General features: G+C 36.4%; 1 protein-coding gene across 1 annotated transcript; it reads left to right on the top strand.

Annotated features, from left to right (window-relative positions):
• The first annotated feature begins 8141 nt into the window (after positions 1–8141).
• On the top strand, positions 8142–16660 carry LOC306854255 (ribosomal protein S6 kinase beta-1-like). The gene is made up of 15 exons (XM_079392115.1): positions 8142–8353; positions 9015–9058; positions 9251–9371; positions 11481–11549; positions 11632–11779; positions 12158–12215; positions 12452–12552; positions 12649–12739; positions 12891–12981; positions 14409–14516; positions 14629–14691; positions 15220–15297; positions 15388–15495; positions 15587–15699; positions 15778–16660. The coding sequence occupies exons 1-15, from the start codon at positions 8282–8284 to the stop codon at positions 16022–16024; spliced, it is 1512 nt and encodes a 503-aa protein (XP_079248241.1). The 5' UTR covers positions 8142–8281; the 3' UTR covers positions 16025–16660.
• The last annotated feature ends 4495 nt before the right edge of the window (positions 16661–21155 follow it).

Raw genomic sequence — 21155 nt, 5'->3', positions numbered from 1 at the left:
TTAGAGAGAATCAATAAATGATGAATAATTTATTGCTGTGTGAATAATATGTAATCATGTAATCAATAAAAAAGTAACTAGTCCGATTATGAGTATTTTAAAATGTAACTTACTCTAATTACAAGTAGATCTATGTCAGAACCCTCTCGGGACACAAGGAGCGAGGAGATACGGCGATTTTCAATTCAATCCTTTATTGAATTTCACATCAAAATACGAGGCGCTTGGGGAGAGACGATCAGACCAAACACAGAGGCAGGGAAACACAGGGCTTATAAACATGGGGAAATCGACGAGGAACAGGTGAGGACTAATCAAACGGGGCTCGGGACTAATTAACTAATGATCACAGGAACGAGGAAGGTCAAATAGTGACACGAGAGGAGGGGAAAACAAGACACAGGACTGACAATCTACTTAATTTTTGGAATCTGATTACGGTACGTAATGGAATCAGATACTACCCAGCTCTCTCTCTCTCTCTATTCATTATATATATTACATAATTATATACATTATATATATTACATTTGTACCATGATATGCAACTGCAATCATGTCAGGGGTAGTCTTTCCTGTAGCTCAAATAGTAGAGCATGGCGCTAGCAACGCCAAGGTCATGGGTTCGATTCCCAGGGAAAGCAAGAGCTGATAAAATGTAAAAACTGTAACTTGAATGCAATGTAAGTTGCTTTGGATAAAAGTGTCTGCTAAATGCATAAATGTAAATGTCTATCTTCGAACTGGGCAAATGTCTTCTGTTCACTTAACTGATTGTGAAATGACTGTTTATGGTTATGTGAATCGACTGTTGTGTTTCTGCTTTTGTACAGCGTTGAGCTTGGGAAAGGCGCTATATAAATTAAACATATATATATATATATATATATATATATATATATATATATATATATATATATATATAATTTTATTTTTTTGCATGAAGCATAACATTTATTAATATTTTTATATTATTTTAATGCCTGTTAAGCACATTTTCATTAAATTATTTTTTACTTTACTTCAGATTAGACTGTAAGTGCAACAAATAATAAATATGATGTATATTTTACAATTTAAATAATAAGTCATTGTTTTTTCATATTGCATTGTTTATTTCGTATTTATTTTAATTAATGTATTTAAATTTGAAGAAATGTGGGAAAAATTGACTAATAGATTGATTTAGGGGAATATCAATCAATCAATCAATCAATAACATTGATAAAAATGTATTTCCTTCACGTGCACAACGAAAGCATATTCTATTCATTGTGATTATTTAAACAATGTACGATGTTTAAAAAAAATAGCCTAAATTAAAACAACCTAAGTCATTTTCAAGTTCTATGATCCAACACAGTATAAAACATTTAAAATTACTTTTTATTTTCATGTATTTATTGTCATTCGTTTGTTTTGTATACTGATATTATTTTGATTAGGCCTATTCTTTTTTACATACAACGTGTGTACTATGTAGGCTGCTAAATTAAATATATGTATATATACAGTGGTGTGAAAAAGTGTTGGCCCCCGTCCTGATTTTTTATTTTTTTGCATGTTTGTCACACTTTAATGTTTCAGATCATCAAACAAATTTAAATATTAATCAAAGATAACACATGTAAACACAACATGCAGTTTTTAAATTAAGTTTTTTATTATGAAGGGAAAACAAAATCCAAACCCACATGGCCCTGTGTGAAAAAGTGTTTGCTCCCCGTTAAAACATAACTGTGGTTTATCACACCTGAGTTCAGTTTCTCTAGCCACACCCAGGCCTGATTACTGCCACACCTGTTCGCAATCAAGAAATCCCTTAAATAGGACCTGCCTGACAAAGTGAAGTAGACCAAAAGATCCTCAAAAGCTACACATCATGTTGAGATCCAAAGAAATTCAAGACTGATAATACCTCTGTTAAACGCACAGCTATGATCGACTCTGGTGCAGCACTCAATTTAATCAGTAGCAACCTCCTCAAGAAACATAATTTCCCCACTCAACCTTGCACTCCCCCTATACCAATCAAAGCCATCGACAACACCCTCATCGGAGAAGGCATCACTCACAGAACCAGAACTCTTACTATGGCCGTCGGCCTTTTCCATCAAGAATCCATAAGCCTGTATGTAGTCGACTCAGCCCATCATGAAGTTACTCTCGGACATCTCTGGCTCTCTACGCATGACTCTGACATCTCCTGGCAGCGTGGTGAGCTTCGTCGCTGGTCATCTTTCTGCTTCCATCACTGTTTGAATGCTCAGCCCCTACCATGCCTCACTACCAGTATTGAAAGCCCCGAGACCCATAAGACCGTAAACATCCCCTCTTATTATAACGATTTATCAGAGGTGTTCAGCAAGTCCAGAGCCACACAACTGCCACCCCACCGTCCTTGGGACTGCCATCGATCTACTTCCCAATGCCATGCCACCCAAGAGCAAGGTCTACCCACTGTCAAGAACAGAGAGTCAGGCAATGGAGGAATACATTGAGGAAGCCTTGAGTTCAGGTTTCATTCGGCCATCTACATCACCAGCTGCAGCAGGCTTTTTTTTGTGGAGAAGAAGGATGGTGGACTAAGGCCTTGCATTGACTACAGAGGACTGAACAATGTAACGGTAAAGTTCCACAAAGGAGTAAGGATGGACGAGACCAAGGTCAAAGCAGTCACTGAATGGCCACAACCAAACACTATCAAAAAACTCCAACGATTCCTTGGTTTTGTCAACTTCTATCGGCGCTTCATTTGAAATTATAGCCTGGTCGCAGCTCCTTTAACCACCCTTCTCAAGAATAACCCCAAGAAGTTACAATGGACCGAGGATTCCACAAGGGCCTTCATGTCATTGAAGGAAAGTTTCACAACCGCACCCATCTTGAAACATCCTGAGCCCAGCTTGCCCTTCGTGGTGGAAGTCGATGTCTCGGACTGTGGAATCGGAGCTGTCTTATCACAACGCCATGGTCAACCAGGCAAGCTGTTCCCCTGTGCATTCTTCTAAAGGAAGCTAACGGCAGCAGAGCGAAATTGATGTTTGCAATAAGGAACTCCTTTCCATGAAAGCAGCCATCGAAGAGTGGAGACATTGGCTTGAGGGCGCTATTCACCCATTTCAAATTATCACTGACCATAAGAATCTGGAGTACATTAAGAACGCCAAACGACTCAATCCACGTCAAGCTAGATGGGCCCTATTCTTCACTCGATTCCAATTCACAGTCACTTATCGGCCAGGCAGCAAAAATAGTAAGGCAGATGCACTTTCCAGGCGGTACAACCCATACCCCGAAAGCTCATCCCCAGAACCTATCCTCTCTTCCTGTGTGGTCATAGCTCCTGTAACCTGGGACATTATGGAGGAGCTACAAAGAGCCCAACAGAACGAACCAACTCCAAATAACTGCCCCCCAAACAAATAATACGTCCCTCACGACATGCAATGGGTCCACACTTCCATCAGCACGGGTCACCCTGGGATCTCTCGACTCTCCGCCTCGTGCAAAACTCCTTTTGGTGGCCATCAATGACCAAGGATATCACCACTTACGTCAAAGCTTGTCAAGTCTGTGCACAATCCCAGACGCCCAAGGAATTACCATCTGGTCTTCTCCATCTACTTCCCATACCACAATGTCCCTGGTCTAACCACCATCGACTTCGTAACCGATCTACCCCCCTCTGATGGTTTTACTACCATACTGGTTATCATCGACAGATTCTCAAAGTCCTGCCGGCTAATTCCCCTAAAGGGTCTACCCACATCTATGGAAACAGCACTAGCTTTATTTAACCACGTCTTCCGAGTTAATGGACTACCAGAGGATATTGTCAGCGACCGAGGCACCCAGTTTACATCCCAAGTTTGGAGAGCGTTCTGCAAACACCTTGATATCAATGTGAGTCTCACATCAGGGTACCATCCACAGTCTAACGGTCAGGTGGAACGCCTTAACCAAGAGATTGGCAGATATTTACACACATACTGCAGCCGCGAACAACACCGATGGTCAGAATTCCTACCTTGGGCGGAATATGCCCAAAATTCCCTAACACTCTTCTACAGGTCTAACCCCCTTTCAGTGCATTCTGGGGTTTCAACCCCTTTGTTCCCGTGGTCTGGTGAACCTTCTTCGGTCCCTACTGTGAACGAGTGGATACAGCATAGTGAGAGGGTGTGGGACAGCGCTCACGTCCGCCTCCAGCGAGCTGTACGAACACAGGAGTTCCAGGCTAACAGGCGACGACATCCACACCCTCCCTACCCCGCCCGTGACATTCTGGATCCCTCTCTTATTGAGGAGTTTCACAGAGCCAGACCCGATCGACCAGCACCCAGACCACGGGGACGGCCACGTAGAGCCCCAGGAGGTGCTCCTAGGGAGAGGGAGGGGGAGGGATTCTGTAACACCAAACCAGCAGAGGGAGCCCTCACCCAAGTACTGACTGCTTGTCGCTCCCTCTGCTTCTACCTTCACTTCCTGTTTGGTGACCTTATAAGCCGGATACTGAGCACATGGCAGATTGCGACGTATTGCCAGTTTACCTGCCTTACCGAGCGTTATCCATTGTTATTTCTCTGCCTGATTTCCTGTTTATTACTCTGCCCGATCACTACGACTTCTGATTTCCTGGATTTGCCCCTTTGCTCTGTTTATCTGATTGGACTGATGTTTGTGTTTGATCCCTCTGCCTGCCTCCTGACTCTCGTCTTCTGGATTGCCCCTGTGTTGGTAAACGGATTCAACTGTTACTCTGGTTTTGACCCTTTGCCTGAATTAACGTTTCTGTCTACTGCTACTCCTTCTAATAAACTTCTGCGAATGGATTCTAGTTCTGCCTCAGCGTCCTCCTTACAATACTTTTATTCAGCAAGGATGCATTAAAGTGATCAAAAGTGACAGTATAGACATTTATAATGTTGCAAAAACTTTCTATTTCAGATAAATGCTTTTCTTTTGAACTTTCTATTCACCAAATAATCCTGAAAAAAAAATTGAACAATTGTTTTCAACGTTGATATCAACAAATCAGCATATTAGAATGATTTCTGTAGGATCATGTAACACTGAAGACTGTAGTAATGATGCTGAAAATTCAGGTTTTCCAACACAGAAATAAATTGCATTTTAACTGTTTTCTATTTGAATACATTTTATTTTAAACTGTAAAAATATTTCACAATATTACTGTTTTTGCTGTATTTTTGATCAAATAAATTAAGCCTTGGTGAGCAGAAGAGACTTCTTTTAAAAACCTTAAAATTCTTGGTTGATCTAAAACTTTTGAGCGGTAGTGTACACAAATACAATTGTATTCATGTACATTACCACTCAAAAGTTTCATGGAGGTAGATTAATTTGCAGTATACAATAAATACTAGTCATTCTATTAGAATTTCCACCTTGTTAGTTTCACATTCCACCCTGTTAGGTTTATAGACCTAACAGGGTGGACAATTTTGAGCTAAATTAGCTGTAGTTTTTTTTGAGTGATCAACATTTAGCTCTCTAACCTTCTATAGATGAACATAACTTTTATAACTATGTCAGATATGTTTTTTATTTTTCTTTGATCGGACAAACATTCTCCATAATATAGCCTAACAGGGTGGAACTTTAAGAGTGTGACAAGCAGGAGAACATTTAAAAAACTTAGAGGTAGGAATGAGAGTTGACACTTACCTCCATTTATACAGTTGAATTCCAGCAGAAAAAATAAACAATATCACTTCCTGAAAATGATCTCAGTGGAATTGTAGTCTATTTTGAAAGGCGAGGGAGGACATACTAACAGGGTGGAAGATGACTTTAGGGACACGGTAAATGAAGAAAATTGTAAAAATATAAATATAGTTTCACATGATTTATATTTATGATTAGATAAAGTTTAGCCTAGTCCATAACATAATTTAAAAATATTTTGAGGTTTTTATCATTTCATGGTTTATATTTCTAGTGTAAGTTGATTATTTGCACTGAGGCAGTGGCGTAACTTTGCTTTGAAAAGTGGTGGGGACACCGCACAAAACGTTTTGCTATTTGTTTATTTAATAACCGAATTTACTTGGGGACTGAGTTCAGAGTTGGGAATGCACTTAATTTCCACACATGCATCACATTCACAAATATGTCTATAAACATCCAAAGCAAAAGCAAACGTAACATTCACAATGTGGAACAACTTGCTAAAAGGACAACTTGCTAAAACTAGGTGTGATCAATGCACGCGCTGAACGAAGAATCAACATTACGTCAAGAGTCAAGACAAGCCCACAAAATGTTTCCTCATCCAATCAAATAATTTAACCAATCCTGAACTACGCAAAACCTTGTGTAAAACATGAATGAGAGTTCATTTGTGTTTGAAATAGTTAAACTACCTTTATTAATTAAATAATTAAATAAATGAAACGTTTTGACGAATCTTTTTTTTATGACGTTTTTATAAAAGCTCTATTTTTTCCTCCCCCACCCCACATGTAAAGGCTAGTTAACGGTAAATGTTGCTACCTATAGCATAAGTGTTAAAACATCAACAAAATGTCCAAAAGAAAGTGTGGAAGTGATATAAGAAGCTTTTTAGTGAAGCAGCCACGCACAGTAAAGGCCATTGCACACTGAGTCCGAATTTTTCGTCCGAAATTTTCGCACGTTGAAAAATAAATACGAACTCACGTTGTCAATCACGTTTGCACACTGCCTCCGAAATTGTCGTCCGTCAAAAAAAAATCGGATCGGGTTCGATTTTTTGCGTTTTTCGCATCCGTATAAAGCATTTTGAGATGCTTTGAGAAGGTGTTTTGACCATTCAGAGCCACCGTACAAGCGAAAGCCAAAATCCAAAATGGTGTCAGACAAATTAATACACTTCGTCTTGCAGCACAGAGCACTTTATGACAAACAAATTGCGGAATACAAAGATACAGAATATAAAGAACTGCTGTTGCCTATTTTTTTATGCCTGGCGCGCACCTTTCCGATGCCGCAGTTCGGGGTGTGTGTGTGTCTGTGTGTGTATCCATACCTCAGACAGTCTCTGTTCAGGATAAATTGGTTCACGGAAATTGGTGGTCTTCTTTTTAATATGTGGATTCAGTATCGCTAGCAAAGTATCAAACTGAGGCACTGACATCCTGAAATAAACTTTGAATCTCTCGGGATAATCCCGCAGCTCTTTGATAAGGAGGTGGAACTCTCCTTCCTCTCTGTGCAATCTAAGGATTGGGTGGACCCAATATTTCCTTTTTCTTTTTCTTTTTTTAAAAAGGGAGAGGCCAACAAAATCATCCTCACTGCTTGAAGACATTTTGTATAGTTTTGCGAATTCTTTCGCAACGGATTAATTAAAACGCATTGGACTCAGTGTGCAAGGTCTCTGTGCGTGACGAATTTTTAAGATTGCGAATGCGAAAAAACTCAGTGTGCAGAGACCTTAAGACTAAAATACAGTATTAACATTGTAGACTACAAATAAATTTTAAAAGAGGTACAGGATCTGTAGACTAATTAATTATAGGGAAAGGAAACTACATATCCCATGACGCATATCGCGTATCTCGCGATAGTTTCACAACGAGACTTAATATTCATCTTTGAGGATGTTGAAAAGCTTCTGACCGGCGGAAAAAAATTGTTAAATGAATGAATTAGATTATGAAGAGTGACGATTTGTAGATGGTGCTTTTCCTTTAATACATACCTTACGCAATCTATTTTCAGTTACTTTTTAAAAGTGGTGGGGACAATATCGAGCCTGGTAAAAAGTGGTGGGGACATGTCCCACCCGTCCCACCCGTAAATTACGCCTATGCACTGAGGACATGATAAAACTGAAGGCATGTATCAATAAAAACGTGTGTAAAAAACAAAATAATATTTTTAATGTCTATTATCTCTGTTTAAGTGATAAAGTAGACCTATTATGTATAATTTAAGCAATTTCTTATAAATATAAATCATAGAGACAGAAAAGTCACTGTATAACGTAAATACTGTATACACTATGTAATTAATCTTATAATATTAAATCAGCTTATTAAAGCAACAATAATATTATTTATATACTTATTTATCGCTTTTGTATTCTGGTACACTTTTTTGACAGTTACACGCATGAAACCAGTTTAAAGTCCAGCGCGAGTATTTCCCGCATTCCTCCGCGCGGGGGGGTCAGATCTCGTCATGCCGGTCATGGCGACGGTGAGTTCATGTCCATGAGGCGGGAAGCGCGAGCTCCTCACGCGGTTTGAAGTGATCCCAGACAGCGAAATCAATGATGGCTGGCGTTTTCGACATCGATTTGGACCAGCCAGAGGAAAATGTCTCCGATGATGAGCTGGAGGAGGTAACGGACAGTCGCTGTTTTGTAGTATAACGTTACCACCCGGAGCAGAGTGCAGGCCTGAGGCCCGAGGAACTGCTTTATGTTATGCTAACAGGCTAACAGGCTAACCCTACAGTGTGTTTTATTTACTGAACGACTGGTATTCTGTCTGTCAGCACGTGTGTCAGAGATATTTGAGTTTTACATGCTGAAATATGTTTTATATGCAGTAGTTAATGATACGAGCTGGAGATAATAGGGTTGTATGTGAGCTTATTACTTGGCAGTACAGTACAGTTATGGCAATTTAAAGGGCTGGATGTATGCATTTCCTTTCACATCTAAACTTGCAATGCAGCATACCTTAGATATACACATTTTTGCATGCATATTGCTTTAAATTATTTATTGACTTCGCTAATATGCATTTTTTACTATTTACGAGGATCAGTCAATTAGGAGATGCAAGACCATAGATGGTGCATGTCACCTTATGGGATCTCTGGGAATAGTATTGCGAAATCCGACCCCATACGTTTTCATGTTCAGACTAGAAGTGCTGCCAACTGTTTGCCTCATAACGTTATCTGCTCGTGCAATGATCATCTCTCCACCCAACATAACGCTGTTCACTGTTGCAGGGAATTGATTTGATTATGCATTTCACCCTACTTTTCTGCAGGCTCAGATCAATGACATAATGGATCAGTGCAGTGGCTTTGAGTTGTAAGTATCTGTAGTGGTTGCAATACAAAATTCAGTTTTTTATTTTAATATTAAATGATTAAAATAAGTATTCCTAGACCGATTCTAAAAAAATAAATTAGAAAAAAAAAACAAAAAAAAAACAGCATCAATATTCTAATGCAGGTGAGAGGAATAATGCACGTTATCTCTATTTCTGGTTTATTATTACAGTAACATGGACGACTGTGAGAAGATCGAGATATCAGAGGACAATGTGAACCAAGGCACTGAGAACATCCGTCCAGAGTGCTTTGAGCTTCTCCGTGTGTTGGGAAAAGGAGGTTATGGAAAGGTAGTTTTTAATTTAATTTAGCATATTCTAATATTTTCATTTTATTTTTTAAGCACTTTTCACACAATACCATAGCCACAAAGTGCTTAATATTAGTGATGGCGAATTGAAGCTTTCAACACAATTGTATCGGTAAAAGGTTCATCACTAGAGCAGGGAATCGATTCCAAAAAGAATCGATTCCTTGATTCCAAGGTGTTGGGAATCGATCCCATCAACAGCATTTGACTCCTCATTCAGAGCCTTTTTCTGTTCAACAAAGCCTATCTATGGGTGCCTCTCAAACCGGAAGGCTGCACATATTTAAATTCATGAAAATGACCTGAAAGAAAATGAGTCGGTACTGAGATCATCTGAATTTGAGGATGCAGCCTTCGCCTCATGCTCACTAAAAGTGATTAGAAATCTGATACGTTTCCACGAAAAGGTTGTTTCGGATAGATAGTTTTAATGAACCAGTTAAAAAAAACAAAAAACAATTCAGAGGTTATTTTACGGTGGAACTGGCTTATGTTGTCCACAATTTTGACTGCTGCACGACAGAATAGATCATGACGTGATCAAGGGTCTTGATCTTATTTCTGTCTAAAATATAATAGTAAACATATAGCCAATAGTAAACATTTTAGAAAACGTTGCGAGCATTGATCAGTGGCCGAGAGCGCATCTGATTGACAGATAAACCACGAGCTCTATCAGTGTTATAATTAATGTTCTGGTTATTGTTTTTCAGTGTACAGTTTGTTAATTTTGTGCAAAGCATACAGTCAAAGTAAACTTCATCATTCAGCTGAACTGTGCACATTTAATTTAGACGCTTCATGTCTTGTTCAATTCATGCGATAAATGCATGTCCCTGCTGAGAAGTGGGCTATGACTAATTTCACGGGCAACGCAGACAAAATTTGAATTTAAAAATCAATCACAGCTGTAGAAATGTATCGTCTTTTTTTTTTTTTTTTTTTTTTTACAAATAAAGCTTCATATTATGTGAAGGATACTTTCTACGACCTTTATATCCTGCAATCATGGCGAGATTAGGTTCCTTCAGTCTAAAAATCAAGAGTCGAAAACAAAAGAGGAATCGATATCGGACTCTATTCCAAACATTTCGGAATCGAACAGCCCTGTTCATTACTCGGCTGTGTTCGATTGCAGATGCTGGTTTCACATCTGGTTCTACAAATGATTCTTTATTTTATTGTATATAAATAATGGTCATTGTCAAAGTCATTCATTTGTGTCTGTACTGCCACTAAAATAAATAAACATAAATTCATAAATTAGATCTGTGATCTGATCTGTCTATTTTTGGTCTGCCTCAGTCCTTACTTATTTAATGGGCAAAGTTCATTTTAGCTTAATATATAAATTACGATTTAAAAAAGTAATGCTAACACACTATAATGTAAAGGAAACGGCACTGAGGTTCGCTTCGTTTGAATCAGATACTGAAGCAGTCACGTGGTTTTCAGTCGAATGAAGCTTCGGACGTCATAGATCACGTGCTTTTCTCAAAATTAATCAAGCTCCGATACAGAGCTTCAATGTGAAATGTATTGTTTTTTTGATGCAAGCTTCGAAGCTTTGGTGTTGAACATAACATCACTACTTAATATTGTATGGAACACAATTACAACATTACAGTACATTGCATTAAAATAAAAACCAACCTGTGTTAAAATGTTAAAGAGCACAAATATGACTTCAAATGACATTGGAGAAGTTATAATATCAATGGGTATAATAATATACAATATCAGGATTGTTATATCAAATAAACAAACTATTAAAATATGTTTGTGGATTGAAATGAACTATAAATAAAATATAATATGACATGTAAATATAAAAACTTAAATAAAGAAATGTATCAAGTTGAAGCATTGAAATAACTAACTATATAAAATTAATTAAACCTTAATAGTAATATAAAAAAATAACAAACTAATAAAAACATAACAAAATTAACTTAAAATGTAAAAAGTAAAAATCTAAACATTAATAAAAACTTTAGTATTGTATACATAAATCTAAAATAACACTGTGGAGCAGTATTCCATTTGAGCAAGTCTGGGCTTGACTTTAACTCTTTATTTGTTTTTGTAGGTTTTCCAGGTTCGGAAAGTATCTGGTGCAGGATCAGGAAAAATATTTGCAATGAAAGTCTTAAAAAAGGTTAAGCAAATTCCTTAAATTTGAATGCATTAATTTCCATTTGTGGCAGTGTCTCAATGTCACTCTTTTCTGCTGCTTGTAGGCTATGATTGTACGCAACGCCAAGGACACAGCGCATACTAAAGCAGAGAGGAACATCTTAGAGGAAGTCAAGCATCCTTTCATCGTTGATCTAATCTATGCCTTTCAGACAGGCGGCAAGCTTTACCTCATCCTTGAATACCTAAGTGGTTCGTGAATCAAGAACAACCTTTGTCTCAGAGATGGATAACTACTCATTCTTTCTGCTGTCCTGCTGTTGCTGCGGAGTTGCTAAGGAATACATTCTGCCCTTGGAGGCATTCCTTCTGTGAATTTTTTTTTTTTTTTTTTTTTTGCATAGAGGGAATCTATTTAAACATTTTATGAAATGCATAAACAAAATTATGCAATGCATTAAAAAAGCATTTTTTAAACCAGTTTTGAAACTTTTTTTTTTTTAAATATCTGTGCTGAAATGGTAAATTTGCAATATGTGATGGTTTGAGAGAAGATGTGGTGATGCTTTACTATCAGTCCATCTGTGTTTTCTCTTAAAACTGTGGTTAAAAACCTTTTTTCTTTTGCAGGTGGGGAGCTTTTCATGCAGCTTGAGCGAGAGGGGATTTTCATGGAGGACACTGCCTGGTAAGAAAGAGCTATTAGATCAGTTTTGTGAATTTTTTTTATTTTTAAAGCATAAACTTGCTACGCTAAAACTGAGTTATGATTAGCTATTTAAACGTAGTGTTTGATTGAAGTGTCAACTTTTTAAACAGTTTTCAAGGACACATGAACACAGACACATGCATAAAATAGGCCTTACATTCAACATGAGATGAACGGAGATAATCAGAATGATGCTCAGGGCTTTTTACACGCAGTTTTTACTTGGCTGAAATCTCTATGGCTCTCGGACACCTTCATCAGAAAGGCATCATCTACAGAGATCTCAAACCTGAGAACATCATGCTCAATAACCAAGGTTTGGTTGCTGTTTTTTGTAGTTTAGAAAGGACTAAATCTGAAAATGAACTGAGAAATCTTTAATTCTAATAATCTGTTTTTTAACCTATCACAGGACATGTAAAACTGACTGATTTCGGGCTGTGTAAGGAGTCGATTCATGACGGCACAGTGACACATACTTTCTGTGGCACTATTGAATACATGTGAGATGTTTAAAAAAAACCTTAACATCCTTGTGAATGTCCAAGTAGCTAATTTCCTGTTTTGCAAATGTCTCTCTTCATTGTCTGACGTGCCCATGTGACATGCATTTAGATGAATTCTACAGTAGTGTGAGACGTTTCTTTATTTCAGGGCTCCAGAGATCCTCATGAGAAGTGGACACAATCGGGCTGTTGACTGGTGGAGTCTGGGGGCTTTGATGTATGACATGTTAACTGGAGCAGTGAGTATAAACATTTTGGGAATTTGTGCAGCGCACTATAGCCTGCAATACTTCAATTTGGGTTTTGTATTTACATTCTGGAATTTATGTAATTATGTTTCAGAATTAATGTCAACAACCAGTTTCTGAACTTGACCAATTAATTTTTTTATTTATTTATTGGTCTTAATTTAATTCATGGTTCGTACAAGGTGTTTAAAGTGCTTGAAGTTCTTGAATTTGACTTGTGAAATTTAAGTCCTGGAGAAACCTTGAAAACAGCCATATTTTTGAGAAGGTACTTAAAGTATTTTATTTTTTAAAAGGCTGTATATATGAAAGTAGTGCTAATTGTTTTTCAATAAAACAATCTCTTGACTTTTAGACTTAGAATTACTTAGAATTACTTGATTACCAAAATTAGTTACATGTCAAGATTAGTTACAAAATACTACTGCGTTGTTTTGCTTTGTGTGATTTAAAAGACAAATATTTTGTCAAAAAATGTCTTAATAGTATTAAAATATTGTCTCTTTCTAGTGAACCAAGTATCTGTATTTTGTCTCGTCTCTCGTGAGCTAAGTGTATTGTCACGCCCCTAGTGTCTATAAGTGGTGATATAGCTCATAATTTCCCAAGTGTGAGATGTAGCTTTCATTCTTCAGGTCAATCATATATTCGTTAAAAAACAGTTTGAATAAGGAAGTGATAAATTGCCATAGTATCTTTTTCAAATACAAAAGTTGCCGCAGTCATTGCATGCTTTTGTGCTGCACTTTATTTGTATTTATTTGTATTCATTTTGTTTTATAAGTTTATTAGAATTTGAACGATAATAATGATATGGTTTGATAAGTGAGATCTCCGATAAGTGAGATTTTAGTCCTTGAAAAACAAAAAAGTAATGCTTAAAGTCCTGGAATTTCATTTTGCAGTTTCTGTGCGAACCCTGTTACATAATTGATTTTTTATTAATTAATTTTATTTTTGAAAGTTTGCTTATTACTTAAATCATCTAGTTTTTTTAGGCAACACACCATCTGAGGGCCGCAAGGAGTCCATGAATTTTTCATGCTCTTAAAGTCTTAAGGATTTTTTTTCTCAACTTGTTATATTCGTATTCCCTAAATGTAATAGAATTTAATACTGATTTCTAAAGACTGGTCAAGTCATTCACTGTCAACAATTAAAAGATATTTTCAATATAACTATTTTAGTGCAATGACAATATATAAGCCAGTTTAATTTAGAAATTAATAATTGTCACAAAACTATTGCACTTAACATATATATTTTTAGTCGTAAAATACAGTTCACTTTATATTTGTCAGCAAGGTTTCTCACGATGGTGTTACCGTATTTGTGGTTCTTAGCATCAAAAAGTTTAACTCTTGATCTAGTCAATTTAGAAGTTTGAATTTTTTTTTATGTAATTTTTTCCATTCTAGCCCCCATTTACAGGAGAGAACCGGAAAAAAACCATTGACAAAATTCTTAAATGCAAACTGAACCTCCCACCCTACCTCACACAAGAAGCCAGGGACCTTCTCAAAAGGGTAGGTGTACACGAATTTAATTTTTTCCCAGTAATACACTTATTTTGTGTTGTGTAATTGATGTTTTAATAAGTCTTATTCTGTCATTTTGTAACCATTTTACTGTGTTCAGTTACTGAAAAGAAGTGCCTCATCTCGGCTTGGGGCTGGACCTGGAGATGCAACAGAAGTACAGGTCTGTTTTCATCAACATTAATGTTAATATCAACATCTTAACCATGTAAAGCCTGACATGAAATAATAGTCAAAAATATATTTTTGTATTTAGAAAAAATATTGTAGTTGCTGTAAACCCAAGTTGCTTCTATCTGGTAGTGTTCATCTTGAACTATTGCCAAGAATAGAAGCTATTTATTTACTGTATAAAAATCAGTAAAGATTTCAAAGCATAAAGACAAGCATCCCGTGACCTGAAAAGAAAGTTATACTTGAAGACCTTTTACTTGTTAAAAAAGCACAAACTGTCAATCAGATGGAAGGCATGTTTTAGATTGTGTACAAGAGGTTTTTCAGCCAGTTTTGATCATATTGATAATTTCCAGGCCTTAAAAACGTGTATCAAATGAAAACTAGGTATTATAGGGTGAAGATTGTCTTTCACTATTGATTTTCTGGTGGTTTTAATGTTTAACCAGACTTAAGAATTCATAAAGAAGTGCTGGGATTTAGTTTGTGATTTAATTAGCTTGAATTTGTCTTCTAGACTCATCCCTTCTTCCGACACGTTAATTGGGACGACCTTCTCGCACGTAAAGTAGAACCACCATTCAAGCCTTACTTGGTAACTATAGTCACTTTTTGTGGTGTTCCATCATCTTATGGGTTAATTGAGTATATATGAATTACTTGACCCAATGTCTAATTTCGACAGCAATCTGCTGACGATGTGAGCCAGTTTGATTCAAAGTTCACCAGCCAGACTCCCGTTGACAGTCCTGATGACTCCACACTGAGCGAAAGTGCAAATCAGGTCTTTTTGGTAAGGCAGCCAAGTCATGATTTCACCGTCCTGCTTATCTGTTTAGAGAATTTTTTTGGCCTTTCCTTATCTTTTCTTCTAATTCTTGTAGGGTTTTACCTATGTAGCTCCATCTGTGTTGGAAAATATAAAGGAAAAGTTCTCATTTGAGCCAAAAATTCGTTCACCTCGCCGGTTTTTGGGAAGCCCTCGCACACCTGTCAGGTAATCAAAGTTTTTGAGTTGTAAATGTCAGAAATTTTTAAAAATCAAATTAAAAATAATTTGTATCCCATCTTTCAGCCCGGTTAAGTTCTCAGGAGATTGTTGGCCACGAGGTCCCACTTTGCCCGGATCCTCCATCCTCCAGTCCCCCACAGAGCTTGCTATGGAAGTGTCCACCATGGATCAGATGGAGGTTCAGGCTAGTTCCGAGGCCACCGCCCCTCTTCCCATTAGGCAACCCACTGGCTCCAAAGTTGGCCAGTTTAAGCAGCAGGTCTATCCCGTGATCTCCAAAAGGCCAGAGCATCTACGTATGAACCTATGACCATTAGTTCAACTTAGAGTTTTCCTTTGCTTTCTCTATTTCTTTTATATGGACACTTGGGGAGAAGAAAGGTCCCCACCGTCACTACCATCTGCTATGTACTGCCTTTCACATCTGATGAGCATGTGTCTTTCTCTGAGTTTGAGAAACTGCTACTGTTCCTCGCATCCCAAAACCTCAGAGTGCATTCTTTGATGATTTCTGTCATTACATATCAAATGGATTATCAGGATCGGGCCTTTTTTTGGATTATCAACTTTTTTACATGATTTTACCATAAAAGGAACATCAAACAAACAAAAAAAGATAAATAAAAAAAGACGCTATTGCAAATGTGCAGATGAGTTGATGATCCCTGCAAGATGATCAAGTGATGAGGAATTTCTTCCAGTGGGATGCTTTGAGTTTTTACAGTATTTTCGAGGAAAGCTGAATCGCTTTCCAGCTGTTAAACAATTGTACAAATCATTGTGGATTGCAGAATGAGAGGCGTTTGTGGGAGTTTCGCTCAGCGGAGGTTCGCACCCTGACCTAAGTCTTATACAGTTTTAAATGTGTATCCCACAGTGCTGTATAGATGATGGATAAATACACGAGCCTCAATAAAAAAAAAATACGTTGACTTTTTGAAACTTTATTATGTGCTGGGTATTCAAATTAAGTTGGAGAGTTTGTGATTTCACAAAAGGATGTGCATTAGAAAATCATGCATTCATACAAAATACCATTCAAACGTTTGAGGTTGGTATAGTTTTTAAAGACATTTCTTAGGCTAATCAAGGCTGCGTTTATTTGATCAAAAATACAGTAAACAGAAAAACAGTAACATTGTGGAATATTATTACTGTTTTCTATTTGAATATATTTTCTTGTAATTTGTTCCTCTGAAATGTTCAGCGTCATTACTTCTGTCTTCAGTGTCACATGGTCATTCTAATATGCTGATATCCTCATCGACGTTGAGAACAAACAATGATACAAATACGTTTTTTTTTAGGACTTGAAAATTTATTTGAAACAAATCTTCAGCATTCTAAATGTTTTTGCTATCACTTTTGATCAATTTAATGTGCCTTTGCTGAATATAAATATTAATTTCTTTAAAAAAAAAATCTTACAGATGCCAAATTTTAGAATGGTAGTTGCATAAGGAAAAAAAATAGGAATGTGCAATGATCACTTTTTCTCTTATGCCTTTTTAATCAAATTGGGGGAAAAAATTCAGAGAAGACTGACACTAAATTCCTGTAGAGCTGCTTTGCAACGATTCGTATCGTAAAAGGCGCTATACAAATAAACTTGAACTTTACAATAAGGTTACATTTGGTACCATTAGTTAACACATTAAGCATCACAAACTATGAATGACAAGGACTTTAACCTAGATTAAAGGCCCGTTCACACCAAGGACGTTAACTATAAAGATATAGTTAAACAAATCATTCTCAATATTATAGAATAGAGTCCACACCATAACTTTAACGATAAAGGCACAGAGAAACAATATCGTTGGAAACACTTTCAGAACTATTTTTCCAGCTGATGAATGCTAAAAACATTAACACCCAATCAGTAACCATCCTATTATCACAAGCTCGAGAATTTAAAGCGGCGGACACGTGTGCGCTTCGAACAAACAAATGATATTGTTTGCTGGGTTGGACACTAATGTCGTTATCTTTATAGTTATCTGTATAGTTATCGTTCTTGGTGTGAACAGGCTTAATAGATGCTTTAAATTTTGCATCTTAAAGTTGACAAAATAAATTGACATTAACTAGTTAAATGCATATGAACGATTGTGAATATGAACAATAGTATACAGTATTTTATAAAAAAAATATTTTTTAGTTGATGATGGCTAATGCTTTGATTAATATGAACAATGTTTATGTAAAGTGACAAAAAAGCTTATATAAAAATGTTTTGTAGATCATTGGTTAACTTTTTTTTATTTTGAACTCCAAGGTCCCTCCATTGTCCTCAACAGTATTTGAAGCCCCCGTGACCTTTCTAGTCTTTTTAGGGTTCAAAAATATTTTTACTGACAATTTACAATTGATAAAATACTTCAGAGCTTGGATTAAGTAGAACAATTTATTTTTATGATGACGTGCCCATGGAGTTGAATAGTTCGTGACTTTTCAAGGTCCATAAATCACACTTCTAAAATCTCATATATCCATGTTTGGCTTATTTTAATGCTTGTCTTTTTTGAGGCCCTTTGAAGAACCACTGGTGTAGATGTTCCTCTCTGCAACACACTTTGTGCACAACTAGGTTCTGTCTTTTCAAACAGATGAGTAAAGTCTGATCTTAATGATATTTAGCTGATATAAATAATTTGGATATGAATGCTCATGCAGATGCAAATACATTTAAACATTTTTCCCGTCAGGATGCAGCTCTTCTGCAACATGTCTGTAAGATGTCCATAAGGGAGAACTCAAATACTGGTTTATGATGCAATATAATGTTAAAACCTTTTTGTGTCCAGTCGGCAGAGAGGATACACTTCAAAATCGTCTGTGTTTTATCTGGTGGTAACATTTGTGTTTAATAGCCCTGTGTTTATAAAGATGTATTACTACATCACTTCTGTGCTCTTGCTAGCATAAGCAGCTTGTCTAAGCCAATCAGAATTATCGGCATTGTAGGTCACTTTCCAGCTGGACTGAGTCCAAATGGCATTGACTGGCTGGATCAATGAGTTCTGAAAGAAAAGTGGCCCAGTTTACCTGAATTCATCCTCGCCATGTCAAGTCTAGTAATATTTATGCTTTTTTTCAGCAACAGCTGTGTTGTTGCTTTGAATGCTTTCTTCAAGAGTCATGTGGATGGCTGATGGGAATTCTTGCTTGCAAATGTCTGTTTAAATCTTGAATGTTGTTTGCACTGTCTGTTAGAGGAAGTACAATCTGGGGGGAAACATTAATGGTATTTGCATATGACAAACAATATGGTTGTCTCATCTGTGTTTTCCAGAGGATTCCCTAAAATTTACAGCATAACGGAAATAACTGTCTGTCTCAGAGGAAACAGATGTTGAATACCAGTTGTAGCAGGACTAACAGTTTTAACAGCACTGGATGATTCATCCATGAACAGGCAGCTGGGGCTGCTTTTACTTTCCAACTTGTGATGTGGTACGGCAGCATGAGGTCTAACAGCTTGATGTGGTTTTTATTTTACAATTTAATTGTTTTTTATTTTACTATATGTTTTTTATAATTAGTGTAGTTTTCTATTACACTGCACTTAAAAATAAAGGTTCTTTATTGGCATCAATGGTTCTATGAAGAAGCTTGAACATCCATGGAACCTTGCAGGCAATGCAGGAAAGTTTCTTTATAGTGGAAAAAGGTTCTTTAGATTTTTATAATTTTCTTTAAAGTGGGTTTTTTAGGAACTGTTCACTGAAAGGTTCTTTTGGGAACCAAAAATGCTTCTTCCATGGCATCACTGCAAAAACATGCATGTATGTGTATATGTAAGTATGTATATGTATACACACACACACACACAAACATATATATACACATATGTATATCATAAGAGTATATATGTTCCACTCAAGTGTGGGAAAATTTGGAATCATTAAGATTTTTAAATGTTTTTTTTTTTTTTTTTTTTTTAAGAAATCTATTATGCACTCCAAGTTGCATATATTTTATATATATTTTACCAAATACAGTAAAATAAATTAATTAAAAAGAAAAATAAATAATTGTGGAATATTACAATGTAAAATATTACAATGTTCTATAATAATGGTTATTATTATCGTTGTTGAAAGTAGATTTTGCTGCTAGGTATTTTTACTGAAACCATGATACATCTGTCTATAAACATATATATATATATACACACAGACGAGTTATGTTTTCTAAAGTCCCTTATATCCTCACCAAGTCTGCATTTTACAGTTAAAAACAAATGTATAAACAGCAATTAGAATGATTTCTGAAGGATCATGTGACACTGAAGATATTAAAATATATTCAAATAGAAAACAAATTAAATTGCAATACTATTTCACAATATTACTGGTTTTACTATATTTTTTGCTCACATAAATGCAGCCTTGGTGAGCAAACAAGACGTAATTAACTATATATCACCCTCATGTCTTTTAGAAAGACATTTTACTTTCTTCCGTAGAACACAAAAGGACATATGAGCCTGAACGACCGTCTCCCTTTCACTTTCATTGTGTGGAAAAAATACAGTGAGAGTGAACGTTGTCTGAGGCTGTCGGGCTCAAGCCATCATCTGTGTTGTAGTAGAGCGCTGCAGGGATCAGTCTGACCTCTAGAGGGCGACAGAACACTGAATGCACTTCACCATCTGAGGCGGAGATAACGAGGAAGAATCTGTCAAAACACTGCAAGGCCGTTCGAGTCGGCATTTAAACATGAATTGGTTATGGTCCAAATTTGCACCTTACATTCATTACATATGCTGTTAAGGTAAGTTCAAGTTTAATTCAATAATATTTTACCCTGACGACGTTTTTTTTTTTTTAACAATTACGAAACGCCAGCTTGATACCCATCAAAACATACAGCTACGTTATACAGATGAAGTCACGATGCCAGATTTGTCAAGCTAGTCTTTTCTATTAAGCTTGATCTTTTGGGTGTTTGAATAATATGCATAATATTACAGTATTCAAGTGAATTTTACATATACAATTATATATAAATAATTGTCATGGTAACCATAGTCTTCTCTAAAGTAGTTTCTCTAGTCATTGTTACTTGTGTGAAACACTATTAATTCAATAATGTATTCTATTTTAACAATTATGTAATTGTTTAATTTCTTATTTTGATGTCAGTTGTGGCTACTGTCAAGTTACCACAGTTTTAATCCAGTATAGAAACAATGTTCAAATACTTTCCCTTCTATTTGGTTTCTCATGAACCGATTCTTAAAGAGACAGTTCACCCAAAAATGAGTTAAAACATCAGTTATCCTCACTGATGCATATCTCTATTGTAGATCAGTGGTCATCCCTCATTTTCTAACAAAACCAAATGACTTTCTTCTGTGAAAAATGGACGAAGATATTTGAGAAATGTCCATGCAATGGAAATCAATGGGAACCTCAATTATTTGGTTGGTCTGT

This window comes from Barbus barbus (assembly GCF_936440315.1).
Source record: "Barbus barbus genome assembly, chromosome: 34".
Classification (NCBI taxonomy): domain Eukaryota; kingdom Metazoa; phylum Chordata; class Actinopteri; order Cypriniformes; family Cyprinidae; genus Barbus; species Barbus barbus.
The sequence above is the reverse complement of the archived record's forward strand: the minus strand, read 5'-3'. Positions and strand labels throughout refer to the sequence as shown.